The sequence below is a fragment of the Tachypleus tridentatus genome, chromosome 7 (genome assembly GCF_004210375.1).
Source record: "Tachypleus tridentatus isolate NWPU-2018 chromosome 7, ASM421037v1, whole genome shotgun sequence".
NCBI lineage: Eukaryota > Metazoa > Arthropoda > Merostomata > Xiphosura > Limulidae > Tachypleus > Tachypleus tridentatus.
In genome coordinates this window covers 78,980,695-78,996,929 of record NC_134831.1, presented here as the reverse complement: position 1 = coordinate 78,996,929, position 16,235 = coordinate 78,980,695, and the positions used below count along the sequence as shown (strand labels likewise).

Sequence of the window (16,235 nt, the reverse complement as noted above, 5' to 3'; positions counted from 1 at the left end):
ATGCTAAAATCAGGGGTTTGATTCCCCTAGGTGGGCTCAGCAGATAGCCCAGTATTGCTTTACTCTAAGAAAATACACATTCTTTCACCGTCTTGTTTCTGTAAGGATTGAAAGGAGGAAGTGGTCCTGGCTAGGCTATGCATTGGTCTCAGTTTTATAACTAATCATATTTTTTTATCTGGGACTGATGCACCAGTGTGTAGTCTTTGTGACACTCAAGTCACAATAGCCCGTGTTTTACTGTCATACTGTTGTTCTTCAACGGCACCATTTTAGACACATTTTGTTCCAAGGATTTACTCCTGCTGCTGGACGGAGCCATTGGCAATGGTGGCAGTGTCCACCTTACTTGTATATTTAAAGGCCATTGGACATTTTAATTCTATTTAAGTTTTTTATCTGAAATTTGGCCATTGTTTTGTTTTAACATGATGTTAAATGCTTTTTAATAATTTTAATTTTATTTTTTAAACCTGTTTTAGTCCAGTTGCTTTATGCCAATAAACATCAACCAAAAAAGCAATCTGATTACTATACTATATCAAATGAGGGAAACATTTTACAAACTTTATCTTGAACTAATGCTCCTTTTACTGGTTCAAAGGAACCAGTAGCTTCTTCTCACTTTATACTGATGAATGGCTCTTCTTGCATAACCCAACATACAAACAAAGCAGAAGGAAAATCCAAGTTTTGCATAATATTAAAAATTTTCCCTGAGAATTGATTGGAAGAACAATAGTGAAGGTAAAATCAAATACTAAAGAGCCTATAATTGAGAAATAAGCAAAACTTGTTTTGGTAGTTCCACATATATGTATCTAAAGAGAGAGATAAATATGTATAGATCTACAGCTGTTAGCCATAAAGTTCATAAAACAATATTGATTTCTATTTAATACAGAAACTTGGTAAGAAGTGTTAAGAAAATCACCAGTAGAACCTCAACAATGTTTTGGACATATTCAGAATTATAAAGTTTATAATGAAGAGCTGAGAAATATAGAAAACGTTATAATACAGACTTTAGTACACAATATGTGTACCAGTCATAAAAGAAGTTTTTAACGTTTGAGGAACTGCTCACGTGTACTGTAACACACGTCTTTATTAACATTTCATATTGATTAAAATAAATAATTACTTGATATTACAGTAAAACTAGTGGTTTACTGTTGTGTAAAGATACAACTGATTCAACAAGATAGTATTTCTATTAAAATACAGAAAACTAAGTTAAATGAAACTATGATCTGTGTGTGTTTGTGAATACAGTATATACTTGAAAGTTTTGTGTGTATGTCAGTATTAAATATGTTTATGTGTTCATATATTTTCATTAAATTATAAAACTCAGTATAAATGACTATTCTTTTATCGGCTCACTACATGTACCTCAGAACACATTTAACTAAATTTCCACTAATGTTGGTTGTAATTCAGTCATCACCTGATTTAAACCTAAAAACAAAATGTTATAAAATTAATTAATTTAGTGAGATTGTAGAAAGCAGTTTGATTCAATTAATTTAAAAGTTAATTTCTTTACTATTTAAATGAATTCTATTCTTAAAAGAGCAATTTCCTTGATTAAATAGCTGTAGACAATGACCAGCTGCCCAAGGATTGGAAAAAATATTAAAGGTTGTGTTAAAAGTTGACTAAAAATTATAAGTTAGTTTATCTTACTTTGTATTTGGAGAATTCTAGTGTGTAAAATCATTTTGTGAAATAATGATAAAATAAGAACTTATATAATTCACTAAAGAAAAATCTTGCCTTACTAATTTCATTTTACTGGTTAATAATAGGGTGTGGATTGGTGTTCTTATATTTTCAAAAATAATCTAATAATGTGCCACATAGAATATTAACTAATAAAATCACATTGTTGGAGATAATGGAAAGAATAGTTAATTTAGTTTTAGGATGTCTAATTATTACTAAAGGAATGTATTCAACTGGACTTTTGTTAAATTTGTGCTGAGAATAAATGCTTGGGTTTATGGTTTTTCTTGTTTATGTTAATGATATGATAAAGACTTAAGTATTACATTACAATATGATGGTGATATTAAACTATTAATTTTATATTTCCAATTATATTGCTAATTTTGAGTTACTACTGAATGACTTGAATCAGTTGTTGGGTTGCGTACATAATTAGTAAACATCCTTTAATTATAGTAATTGTAAAGTAGTTGAGATGTTATCTCAGTTATATAGATGAGAATCCACTTAGTAGTATGACATTCAAAAGGATGTTGGCATAATGTTAGACTGCTAACAAAACATTGAAACAGTTCTCTGTTTCTAGTAGTAAGGGGAATAGAATTTTAGGACTTACATATAGATATATTAATTACATACCAAACAAAGAAATTGTATCTTTACATAAATCACTAGTTAGGTCTGTTGGAATATTGTATTCAGTTTTGTTCTCCATATCTATGAAGGTGCTGACATATTCATATGAGAAGGTTCAGAGGGTTTCTACGATGATTTTGGATATGAATGTGTTATCTTTTAGGGATAGGCAAAAACTCTCAACTTATTTTCTCTTAAGATAAAATAACTGATTTTATTGAAGTTTACAAGATTATAAATAAAGGCCATTTATTTGTTCTGTTTAATGAAGACATCAAGTTTAAGGACAGAAAGGAGTTTGTTAGTACTTTTAGGCCATCTCATTCACTAAACTAAACTTTCAAATGAAAATAAAGCATTAAAAGCCAGCCCTAATCTCTCTTACATTTATTGTACCCACCACATCTGAAGGCAACCTGTTCCAAATATTAACTATATTAGAAAAACTAAAACTGTCTTATCTGAAGATGATTCCTACCATGCCAAAATTTATATTGTACCTGCTAGTTCTATGATTTTTATCATTAAATATGAAAAAAAGATGATACATAAAAACTAAAAATTCCCTTAGCAATTGTAAATACCTCAATTATAACCTTTCTAGCTCCTTTGTTTTCAAGAGAAAATAATTTCAGAGATCTAAATTGATTATTGCTTGACAACTTCTGCGTACCAGGTGCTATGCTAATAGCCCTCCTCTGAACCCTTTTCAAAAATGTAATGCCCTGTAAGGAGCCAAAGACTGAACCCAGTACTTCAAATGTGGCCTTACCAGTTGCCTAAACAATAAGAGGGCACAATTGAAGATTTGGAAAGGACTGGCTAAGATCCAATTAGGATATTTGTATTTTTTTCTAGCAAAATAATGATTAGCTTATGGAATGAGTTGTCATCAGTAATAGTGAAGGCTGGCACATTACTATAATTTAATAGATAAATAAATTATCTTGTTTCACTAGAGGCAGAGTCTTGCTATTTCTTGAGAAAGAAGGGATGAATCTAAATGTTTTATCTTTTCTGAGGAGGTCGATGTAAAAAAAAACAACGTTACATTATCAAATGAAATTTTTAAGCTTATGACCAAATATTTTATTGTGAAGGAACTCCAAGATTAAATTGTAAATTTAAAACACCAAGCAGACTATTTTTCAAGGTGCTTAGATATAAGAAAAGATAGTCATTATTCATTTAAAAAGCTTTTGGTTTTGTAATAAATTACAAAAGTAGTAACATTAGTGTATAAACGTTTTTATAAATTACTAGTATATCATTTGAAAATATTTTTATGGTTTTTTTTTAGGATGTAAAACGTTCTGTCACTAGGTTGCAAGGAGGAGCAGTAGGTACTGCAGAAATTATTGTCTTTAAGGTTAGTTACGAGAATTGTATTTAATATGTTTTACCAACATGTGACAGTTCCAAACCTGATGGCTAAATTAGCTTTTACTGTCCTAGGATAAAATTAATTGGAAACACTATCTTGATTTTTTTAACCATGTTGGGCAGTATATAAACTATTGTAAGGGTGTATTGTGAAATGCTTCCATAGTTTTTGTATATATGTATAAGATACATTAAGCTAAACAATTCTGAATAACATATCTTAATATTTTTATTTGTCTGTCTATTAATATACTTTCAAGGTGTGTGTGTGATTCCATTTTTTGAAAAGCCTTTGGTGTTTCTATAAGGCAAAATATGTATGAAAAACAACAACATTAAATTACATTTGAAATTTTTTTCACACTTAATGTAATAGTGCAAAAGTAAGTAAAGTTAATCTTTTAACAGTAATGATATTAACTAATTTATATGTAAAGCTTAACATAAAAATAAGAAAAGAACATAATTTCCACAAAGTTTTGTATGAAATGCAATTGTGGTGTTTATTTTAATTGCCAAACACTTTTAAGAAATTAGTTCTAAAACCAGTAATTCTGTTGTGTGAATAGTTTGTAAGAGTTTTGTAGGTTATGTTGTTGTGATACAGGTGCTTGTCATAGAAATTTTCTAATGTTTCTGTACGCCTTTAAAATGTTACCTTCTATAATGGCTTTGGTAATTGCTTGTTAGAGGCTTTGGTTGATATTATTTAACATCAATAGAACTTTTGTTATACAGTGTTAGAATAGTAATAATTAAACCAGAATGTAAAGATTTTATCTGTTTTGAGCCATTCTTATTTAGAATATTGTTCTAGTAATAATAATTTGAATCTGCCATCAGGAAAATTAATGAGAGATAATTATAGAAATTAGATTTGTTTATTTTATAATTTTTAAACTTTGCTTTATACAGTAAATAAAATTTGATTAATCTGTGTAATATGACTGCTTTAAACTAACCACAGAGATATGAATAAAATAACTCTATGTATTTTAAATTACAATAACAAGAAAACGAACATAGAAATTAAGCTTAAAGTTAAATATATCATGATGTGATTATAAAACATTGTCCTTTAGTTGTAAAAGAAGTTTCAAATAAATAGTATTTTTAAAATGTATTTCCAATGTTTTAATTCCTGATTAATATTAAAATTGGTTCTTGTTAACTAACCGTTTACTAAAGTTTAGTAAAAGTGTTAATACCCATTCCAGCCGTCCTGTGATACATTTTTATTTCAAGTGGGTTTCTCATCATCACAGATAACTGTACTAATGTTAAGTATTTCAATTATAAAATTCTTATAAAATGCAGAGGAGCTTTACTGTGAAAAAATTAAATGATTTGTATTTTTGTGTAGGCAGCAATTGTTTAATATGTTTTCAGGGTGACCGGGGGGAACCAGGACCTCCTGGTCCAGCAGGTCTTCCAGGGTATGATGGGAGAAGTGGACTTCCAGGAGAACCGGTAGATGATCATTTAATCTGTGAACTAATTAAGTAATGAATTAGGAGGAAATTTTAATGTAGAACTTTTAATTAACAAAACATCTGAAATAATTTATTGTTTTGTTCAGTATGAAAACAGTGAATCTGTACATTATCAAAACACTGAAAGTTGTCAGATATTGAAAATTCCAGCTGATTTCAAACATCAGTTACAAATTGGTAATCTTACTATAAAGATGATACATTATGTGTACGTTTGTGTGTTAGCATCCAACACTCTGAGTTAGCTGATTCTGTTACCATAATTTTTTATATGGTAACTGGAAACTGTTGGACAGTGTGCATTGTCTATTTTTTTTAGGACTTTTGCCTATAAATGGAGATAAAAAGTCTTTGAAATTGGGTACATTTTCACTTTTTGTAGACTTTTTGCTTTTTGTTTAAAGACAAGTATTCACATATTATCTTTTACACAACACAATATGCATTTGAGGTTTGATGGGGTCATTAGGGATTTAATAATGAAAGAAAAAGGGGAAAATTATATCACACTTTCCTTAATACAATTTTTGATTTCTTAATGGAGACTCTTAGCTAGTGTAATTAAACAATAATATCTTGTTTGTTATTATTTTTAGAATTCAGCTCTCACTTCTGTCAGTACATGTTATTATCTACCTCTGCATCAAGTGAATATTACATTGTACATGTGCATCATCTTGTGGGTTTAGATATTGCAAACATGTCCTCCAGAATTCCATCAGTGAAGCATTTTTAAAATGTGGACTTGTCTTTTGCATTTGACATTCTATGCATGAATCACTGTAGTCTTTAACATCCTTGCACATGTTTAGCCAAAAGAACCATCTATTTATTCTGCTATATGTTTTTGTAAAAGCTAGATGTGCTGCAAATGGTGTATCATGACAAGTTTTCATAACTGTTATCTTTAGACTATATGGTAGAACTATTTATAATGATGTATCATTACCAGTTCTTTTATGTAATATATCTGAGTCTAACACATTTTCTTTATCTTCTTCCTGTAATACTACAAGTGAATATTAAATTGATGATTGACTAACATTAAAACTAATGATGTACATGTGCATCATCTTGTGGGCTTAGATCTTGCAAACATATTCTATAGAATTCCCTCAACGAAGCCATACTGTCTGTCAAAAAACGCCTTGAAGAAATCTCATTTAAATTATGAATATGGATGCTGTCCTAGAACTTGCTTTTTCTCATTGCATTAACAATGAATTTTGGAAAAAAGAATCAAAAGAAAGACAAATTTGCTATATTACACAAAAGAACAGTATCAGACAGTTCTCAAAATTAGGTCCAGATAATTATCAAGCAAATTTTTCAATAATTTCTGATAAAATTCAAATATCTATTATGTATCACAGTTCTTTAGTCTTTTGTAACTTCTCTAGAAACTTTATTTAATAGGAGATCATAAAGATTTTATTTTCTTTCCAAACTATGAGATAATGTTTCATATGATTAACATTTAGCATTTGTTTTATGTAATGATTTACAAATTTTCATGTTTTGACACAAGAGGAACCTTGTATTGGTGTTTGAATATAAAGTCTCCTTTAATATTCAACTTTCACTAAGAGGGAAATAAGCTAGCATAGAAAGACTAGATAATAAAAGACAAAAATACATTAAGGATGAAATCATAACTAAAAAATAGAAAGTTCTTCTACCTCAAAATCGTTATGGTCTGCCCTGTGAAATTGTGACTGTAGAAACGATATACTGATAATGTCCTCATTATGTGGTACCACAGTACATATACTGTAAATGACTTTTGCTTTTTATTGCACCTTAACTCTAAGAACAGCAACCAGTTCACCTTTCAATTTGAAGAAAGTGGTATTTATTTTAGAATGTTCTCCAGTGATAGGACCACAACCTCACTATGTTTGTTTACAGAAAATCAACATTTTCTGACCAATAACTACACCTCTCTTTTTAAAAACAAAATCAGAAACTTTTCTTTGAATCTGATAAATTATTTGATAAAAGCAGTCTTCAAAAAGGAAAATATTACCCTATGAATGTTCTTAAAAGAATGGTTATTTCCACACTTTCATCCACTTTTAGTAGAAAAAATACTCTAGAATCCCACTATTATCCTACAATTTATTTCCAAAGTAGGCTAAAAACTTTGGAGAATATGTTGAAGATTTAACATACAAGTTTACATCAAATACACTAGAACATTAAAAAACGTATGAAAGTAAAACACCTGACTTGCATAGATAAACCAAGATACTATTAACTACTGTACCCAACAAAATCAACCTTAGATGAACATAAGTTGACATTAAAGAAAAATTGTCAGATGAATAGTTAATTGCTTCTGACATAAGGTGAAGAGCACAAAGTTATCTCAAAAAGCACAGGATTGTGTGCTGGACAGATAGATCGAGAATCTGCTCCCCCAAGCTGGCAATAACTTGAAGTGTTGGTGTCAAAGGAAATGAAAGGGAGAGCATCATTTATATGAACTAAAATCAAGATTCTGTAGACTTTGGTAAATAATGAAATGGAAAGAAGACTTCTTCATCAAAACACTCTAGCTAACCCTAAATTCCATACAAGGCATAACATTCAATTGAGTATGATCTACTTTTCTTTTCATAGAATACAACAAATAGTAAATGCTTTCATTTAACTCAAGACACTTGTCATACATCAAAGTTCTCAAGTAATCATTCAACACTTTGTGAAATTTCATGCTCCAAAACTTCATACTACACAAATATCTTCTTTAAATATTACGACTCATGAATTACAATAATTAATGTGATGAAGATTTGCAGCAGTAGTTCAAAACATCACTCAGATAAAACCCATAAAAGTTAATTTAATTAAAATGAACTATTACAGTTTAACAGTGTTGATTAATCAGTTTATAAATAAAAAGCATCCAACTTTTTTAAAAAATAATTTACAAAACGTATTTACTCATTTGTATATAGAGAGCTTAAATAATTTTTGGTATGTTTTTGAAGAAGCAATTACGTAACAAAACGTCAAACAAATATAAAACAAAACTTGAACTTTACAGTTAATATGAAAAAAAACAAAAACATAATGCTTCCTAACACTGGATAACAGTGTTCTTTAAGCTTCATTACTTTTCTAACTTATGGCCAGGTGGGTTGAGGTGTTTGACTCGTAATCTGAGGGTCACGGATTCGAATACCCATTGCATCAAACATGCTCGCCATTTCAGCCGTGGGGCATTATAATGTGCAGTCAATTCCACTATATGCTGGTAAAAGAGTAGTTTAAGAGTTAGTGGTGGGTGGTGATGACTAGCTGTTTTCCCTCTAATCTTACACTGCTAAAGTAGGGATGGCTAGCTCAGATATCCCTTGTGTAGCTTTGTGCAAAATTCAAAGAAAAACAAGCTTTTCTGACTAATCTTCTTTTGTGTATTTCAATGTAATGTTAGAGCCTGTGAATATCAAAATGCTAAAACTGGTTTCTGAAGTTTTTCACTTTATGTATATTGAGAAAAGTGAATGTTTTATATGATAATATGTTCTTACTTTTGTTGAAGGGTCCACCAGGTGAGCCAGGACCACCTGGACCTTCAGGAAAAGAGGTAGGTTTCTGGAAAACTTGTACTGTTATGTTTGTTTTCTTATGTTAAATACATAAAAAATATAAAGTACATGGTATGCAAATATCACTTATCCAACTTTCCCATATTAAAGTCCCAGACAAGTTTATAGACTTTCAGTGCTAAAATCCGGAACTTGGTTCCCCATGGAGGATAGAGTACAAATAGCCAATTATGTAGTTTTGCACTAAAAAACAAACACAAACAAACCAATATGAAATATTTTATATCTGCCAAATTTTAATTTTCACAAGTCTTAATTTGGAATACCTTGAACTGATTGTCATCATGCCTTAATTCAGCCCCGAATCTCTCTGTAGAAAGGTCTAGTCATTAAAGCTATTTACTGTTGTACAGGGTAGTTGAATTGTATTCTTCTTTGTCTTGGATATAGCTCCCTGGCTGGTATATATAGAACTTCTTCCAGATTCTTATCATATGAATTTCTAATTTATCAGCTACAGAGACAAAATAAATTGTGAATCCAGTTCCCCTTTTCAGATAGATTAGTTCTGATTCTGAAAGAGTCAAGACTTGGCCTTAAATTTGTATCATTGTTTTATTTGCTTCCTGCTGAACATTTTTGTGTCCTTTTTATTTAATTCGTTTTTAAATAAAGTTTACTTCCATTTGCTCGAGCACTCTGATATTTCAAGCTCTACTTCTTAATTGAAGCATCTTAATTGTGACATAATCTACTGGGAATTGCTGATAATATCAGTCATTTTAGAAGATTAACCAAGCATGAATATAGTTGTGGAAAGTCTCTAAGATGGTTTAATTGACAGTGATAATGTTGACACCTCCTATACATCAAAGAACACTGGTCAGCATTCAGTACTTCAGACACCCCACAGTTAGAATTGGCCAGGGACAGATATCATTGCACAGAATGTAGGAACTATGTTCACTAAAGAGGAGTCACTGCCTATACTGACACAAGCTAAGCAATCTGGTGTAGAATGTCATGTATGATAATTGTTTTTAAATGTGAAGCAGTCAAGAAATAAACTTCCAACTGTTCTCTTATGAACTAAAATTCATTTTTTAAAACATGCAAGTCAAAGAAAGTAAAGGATAGAACTAGACCAGGACACACTGTGGATGCATAGGTTTGAAATATTTAGTGAGGAATTCTGCAGTTTTTGTTGCTGTGTTTTGTCTGTATTGAATGAAGTCTGCTTGGGAAGGTTGATTTTGGCAGATGCAGTTTATGCCAAAAAAAAAGAAAGAAAAAGATAATGGTTTAGCTTTAAATTTTTAAGAAAGCTTTAAAAAAAAAAGATATTTTTCAAACAGAGAAAAACATATTTTTATTTGTATTACTTTGTCACAAAAGGCCAAGATTCTTGTCATATACATATGGATGTGAAAATTACTTTGGGTGCTTGTCAATATTAAGAGAGGAATTAGCAGCTTATGAAGTTGGAGAGAAAACAGATAACAGTATAGGTGATACTGTATTCTCTGTACATTCTGTTTCTTATTATTCCTGCCGCAGTAATGCAATTAAACTACTGGTTACTGCATCGCAATGTCTTTTTTTTTTCTTCAACTAGAGTGCCATGTCAAGTGCTTTTCCTTATAGTAACTGACAACTAGATGCTAAGCCTAAGGTAGAATTTGCAGTTTTTTGTGTTCCTCAATCCAAAAGAGAGTTCATATCTTCCAGCTCCATCTTTGTGCTGCTTGTGAGAATTTTGAATGCTTCATCAGACTTATGCAGAATGTTGTTGCTCTACAAGATGATGAATGCCTAACCAGTTCTCTTGTTATTTGTGTGGAACAATAAAGGTCATAAGTTACTAGAAATAAAAAATCACTGATATTTAGTGTACAAAGCTGTTTGTGTGTGTGTGTGTGTGTTGGATTATTATTAGATTTAGATATTTGTTTCTTATTGACCAGTACCAGTATCAATAAATGACAGTACAAAAAGAGGTAATTGGAATACACATATTCACCTTATTACTTGGCCTCTCAAATACCTATTATTAATGCCCCCTGCCTTCTGTTCTGTCTTTATCTATGTAATATACAGTAAATATTTTAATTTTTTCTTCACATTTATACGAAGGCTTTGTGTTTTGTTGTATAGGAACTTATGGGTTACCAGGATAAACAGTAAACTATTACCTATCTAAAACATTTAAACCAAACATTTTCTTAAGGTAATTCCTTCTATCCAAAAATCATATATTTTTTCTGCCTTTGATTAAACACCAGGCTTTAATGACACTTAAATTTAGAATGTTTTCAGTGAATCAAGCATTTTGGTTTCCTTAAGTCAATTATAAGTGAATAGATTTAGAGTATAATAAAATCTGAAAATTCAAGGAAATGGATAAGATAGTTATAAGTGAAAAATAGCTACGTACATGGTCAATCTTTTAGGCAGATGACCTTCACTAAATCCATAACTAATCTTCTCTATAATAACTTAAACCCCAACCAGTTTGGGGCTGATTGGTAATTTTGGAAGTGAAGAATTTTTATACCCAGGATGTAGGCCCAGACAGAAAACATATAAAGCAAGCATATTCATTGAAGGAGATTTGAACTCATGACCCTCAGACTGTAAGTTGAGCATTTTGACCACCAGATCATGCCAGACTCACCAGTTAACCTCTAATGATAATATATTCAAATAATAGTTTCTAATCCTAGCAAGCTATCCACATAGAACTAACAAAGGTCATTTGACCAACAAAGTTTTCGTTTGCAATACGTTTCACCATTTCTTGCTGTTAATATATGTTAAAAAAGATGGATTGAGCATCAAATTTAAATTATAGCTCTGTGTTTTATGACAAGAAATGTGATTAATAATAATTCTTATATTCTCTAAGCATTGTAATTGTGTTTTTTCTTTTTTTTTTTTTAACTGGACTGCCTTCATGAATCAAAAAACTCATTGTTCTCCTTAAATGTTATTTATGATGTTAAAATAAATGCTTGTCCTATCTAAAAATCATCCATATTTTGTAAAAGAAAAATATTGTAATATTTACATCATGATTGTTTTAATAGATTTGTAATAGATTTCTTCAGTAAGTTAAACTAGATGTCAGAGGATCAGAAAAACGTATGTGAATAATTTGAATTTGGAATTTCATGTGAATAGATACGAGTTACAAATTGTTCCATAAATTATATATCATACCATCAAATTTGTGATTATCTACATATTTGCAAGTTGTATTCCATAATATGTCATAATAAAACAATTTGCAAAATATAAAAAAGTTTTATATAAATCTGAAGAAAATTATGAATAATCTTTAAGTTTAGTAGTAAACGAACATTTTATGATACATAAGAACTTGGGCAATTTTTGGAGTTTGTTTTTTTGCTTTTATACCCTTACCAACACATTTTCTTCAACATTTTAAGGGTAGCAAAGGAGAGAGAGGCTTCATGGGAGCTCCTGGATTTCCAGGTCTTATTGGAAAACCAGGATTATCAGGTCTTCCTGTAAGTAATGATATTTTTATTTACTTTCATTTGGACTTGAAGCTCATGACATAAAATTGAACTAGAAAATCACACGTTACCATACAATGCATATATTTATTTATAGAGAATAAGATAAATATAAGAAACCATGCCTTACCAAGAAACAAATTAAACAAACCAAAATTGTAGCATGTTTATAAACTACAAAAGGTACAATTTTGGAAGAGAATAACCTTACTGGTAATTATATGTTACTCAGTATTGATTTCAATGAGGGCTATGTTGAGATAAATATTTATAGGAAAAAGACTTATTTTTTATTTTAGGTATATGGGTGATAGTATTGGTTAGAACATTTATTTTGTGACATCTTTGACGTGGCAAGTAAGAAAGTTAAATTGTGACTGAAAGACCACTTGTGTAGGTAATTGTGAGTTTCATATGACCAAACTTCCATTTTGTTCTTAGGATGGGTGATGTTTAAGTTATGATATTACAAACTATATTGGTGCACAGGTAATAGATTTGTATTAATTTATTACTAAACTCAGCTCCCTACACTAGAGAGAGTTTTGTGACTAGTGTCAAAACAATGCAGCATTCTGATTGGCTAATTTCACTGAACATTATGTTTACTTCACTTTTGCATAGTTGTTTACACTTGGTAGTACTACTAGGCCTAACAATTTTTTTTTACAATGCTTTGCTGCATTGCAACAATAATTATGAAAAAGGGAAAGTTTACTTCCTTGACAAGAAGTTATTTTTACTTGCAATTTGTTATTTATGCTAGTGGGAGTCAGTAACCAATAGAAACAAACTTTAATAGGTAGACCTAGTGATAAAGCTACCACCAAAGAAATGATAGAGTAATTTCAAAAGTAGAAAGTATTGGCTTAAGAATTGCTATCACCACTGATATGGCAAATTCAAACAGATTATTATGGAAAAATATTAGCATGTTCTTTGAAAAACAAAAACAAATGGTGAATAAAGTTACCCATTTATATGATCTAAACGTGATATTTTTTTTGCTTTCTTTCAAATGTTTTTCAAATCATAAAACTTAAGTTCACTTATGGTAGGCAAATAATAAATTATAATTCAGTCTTGCTCAGTTCAAAAAATGTTTGTGCCAAGTGGTGAATTAATAGTGCAATACATTAGACAAACTGAATTTTTGGAAAAATCTTGAGTTGAAACTGCCACTGAGGTTAACTGAAAAGCATATAGTTTCAATAAGTCTTGATACAAAATGATAAAAACTTTATAACCTGAACACTTTTAAAAGGTGGATCTTTCTTCTGTTTATTTTTTCTGGATTCTTATCTTTCCTTAGAAGTATAATAAAATTAGACGTGGTCTAAATTCTCAAAACAAATAAAGAGATAAGTATTAAAAGTTTTCATTAAAAGTATTCCATTTTAAAAATCATTCATCAAATGCATCTTTGCAGAACAATAATATGAAAAAAAAGGTCTAATCGAGCAGTAAGTGTGGGCTTAAACATTAATGAGTGCAAGTTTGATGTAAGTTTGGAAAAACCTGCATGGTCTATTGGTCTTTGTAATAAATGGTTTCACATAACTTCTTTGAAACTACCAACAAGCTTTTAGAAACTTCAATCAAAGCATGCAATGAGGAGCAGTGAAACTCAAACAAATTGTGTTAAAATTGTTTAAAATATTTCAATCCCATCTCACACCAAGCTTTCTTCATCTTATTTTTGCCCCCTAAGCATTACTGTAAGTTTTTAACACTCAGTGCACAAGTTATGTATATCTATATCCCATAAATTTTGTGCTACTGTTGAACAAGTGTTTAGTATGCGACCACCCTTCACCAATTGTATTGAAACATCTGTATTGCCACAGTTAGCTATAGCTCCCTCTGATTTCCCTGCTCAACCCTCACTTTCTTGATTAACATAGCATTGTTTAGACGTGTTGTTTTTTTAATGTAATTATCATTTACACTTTTATTTCATTGATATTTCAATACATTTTTAAGCAGTTTTCTTTTACTGTGTTTGTATTCAGTTGTTTCAGTTTGTTGTTGTTTTTTGGATTTGTTTAGAGTTACTTTGTGATTCAATGTACCTACAGCAAGAGTTTCCATTAGGGTACAAGTAACCAAGCATCAGGATTGATTTTACCTGCTGAGGAGATACAGAACTTAATTTGTAGTGAAATAGATTCCTATGTTTAGTTGGCAATTTCTTCTCATTTTCAACCTGACAATGTTTCTGAGGATGAATACAATTGTAAACAAGAAAAATGAAAATTGGATTTTATTTTCCCAGTACCTTCTTATTTTGGTCCGTCACACTTTACACCTCGACAGGATATCTCTTCTTCCACACTTTTTTTTTTTACACTTGGTTAGTCAAGTACATAGTATATATTCCATTTCCTCCTAGCTTGTGGATATTTATGCTATTAATGTTATAAAAATCCTCTACCATTCCTTTTATGTCATTTAATATCTATATTGGTCCTTCCTCCCAAAGACCACTGCTTCCCAGGAAGACCATTTGTGTTTCAAACCCATTTCTTTACTTTCTACCTCCCACTTGTACTCCCATTCAAATCCCAGTTGGCTTCTTTGTCAGGTTCACTCCCTAAGGTATTATGTGGCAAGTTCTGTCTCTTTTTGGGTTCATGTTCCTGACCTTTTATTCTCTGTAGCTCTTCTGTTTCTTCCTATCTATCTCCTGCACACTAACTGGTTTGGTTTATCAACTTCTTAGACTGGTGTCTTCAGACTTATTCGTGGAAGGTCACTGCCTCCTCAACATTTATTCTCATCAAATTTAAGTGCCACCGTGTCTGAACAAAATATTGTTCAGGACAGAATATGAACCAGTTGCTATTTCTTCATCACTCATTATTGACACTATCTTGGTCTCAGGTGGATATCATCTTCCTCCCATGGTAATTCTGCATGTCTCAGTGATGACGAGAAACCCACTTGTTGAGAAATTTATATGCAAAACGGCTTGTTTGGGCTGATTAAAACACTTTACATAGAAGAGGTAACTTTGTATGATAGGGGGTTAGTACTTATTGGTGATATATTTTCAGTTAAACAACGTTGATAAAAATTTTTGACCTTCTTCGGTCATCGATCAGGTTCACAAAGAAAGAGGTAACTGACCGGAAGCTGACCACATGTTTGAAAGGGGTTGTGTAACTGTGTGTCATTTAGTAGATAAAGTAAAATGTAGAGGGCTGGTATTAGATGTTTGAATATATAATTTTATTTATTATATTAATATAGGTATAAAGGCGTTCCTTTATATTGGTTTATTTTGGGTTTAAGTTGTTGTATAAGTAAGGCTTCTTTAATTTTACGTTTGTTTATGTTTGTTTCTTTATTTAGTATTTGAGTGTTTTCTATGGTTATGTTGTGTTTATTTGACTTGCAGTGTCTCGAAAAGGTGTGAAGGTGACTTTTATGTTCTTTGAATCTGGTTTCCATTTTTCTACTTGTTTCTCAATATAGAAGTCGTGGCAGTTATCACATTGTATTTTATAAATAATGTTGGTGTGGTGTTTGTCAGTGTAGTTTTTACATAGTATAGACCTCAGTTTTGTGTTACATAGTGTTATAGGTTTTGAATAAATTTGGTATTAATTGGAATGTCATATTTTGTTACTAATTTTTTTTTTTGCCAAATGTTGGTTATTTGTTTGCTTTGATGTCGGAATATATGGTATACAGCAGTATATGGTTTCTGAAATATTTGGTTTTTTTTGAATCGTGAGCTGTATATACTTTAGTTGGTTGATTTTGCTTTCTGTCTAGGTGTGTGCGTATAATGTTTTCTACGGTTTGTGGAGGAAACTTATTGATGTTGGTGAAGTATTGTTTTAATTTGTCTAATTCATCGTTAATTTTATCTGGTGAGCATAGTTTTATGGCTG

General features: G+C 30.6%; 1 protein-coding gene across 15 annotated transcripts in view; it reads left to right on the top strand.

Annotated features, from left to right (window-relative positions):
• Nucleotides 1–16,235, top strand: part of LOC143256046 (uncharacterized) — a 184,845-nt gene that overhangs the window by 112,866 nt on the left and 55,744 nt on the right. For all 15 annotated transcript variants that reach the window (XM_076512665.1, XM_076512666.1, XM_076512662.1 and 12 more), the window contains 4 exons: nucleotides 3,668–3,736; nucleotides 5,140–5,220; nucleotides 8,791–8,835; nucleotides 12,247–12,327. In XM_076512665.1, the coding sequence (XP_076368780.1) occupies nucleotides 3,668–3,736; nucleotides 5,140–5,220; nucleotides 8,791–8,835; nucleotides 12,247–12,327 (276 nt within the window). The remainder of the gene's footprint in view (nucleotides 1–3,667; nucleotides 3,737–5,139; nucleotides 5,221–8,790; nucleotides 8,836–12,246; nucleotides 12,328–16,235) is intronic.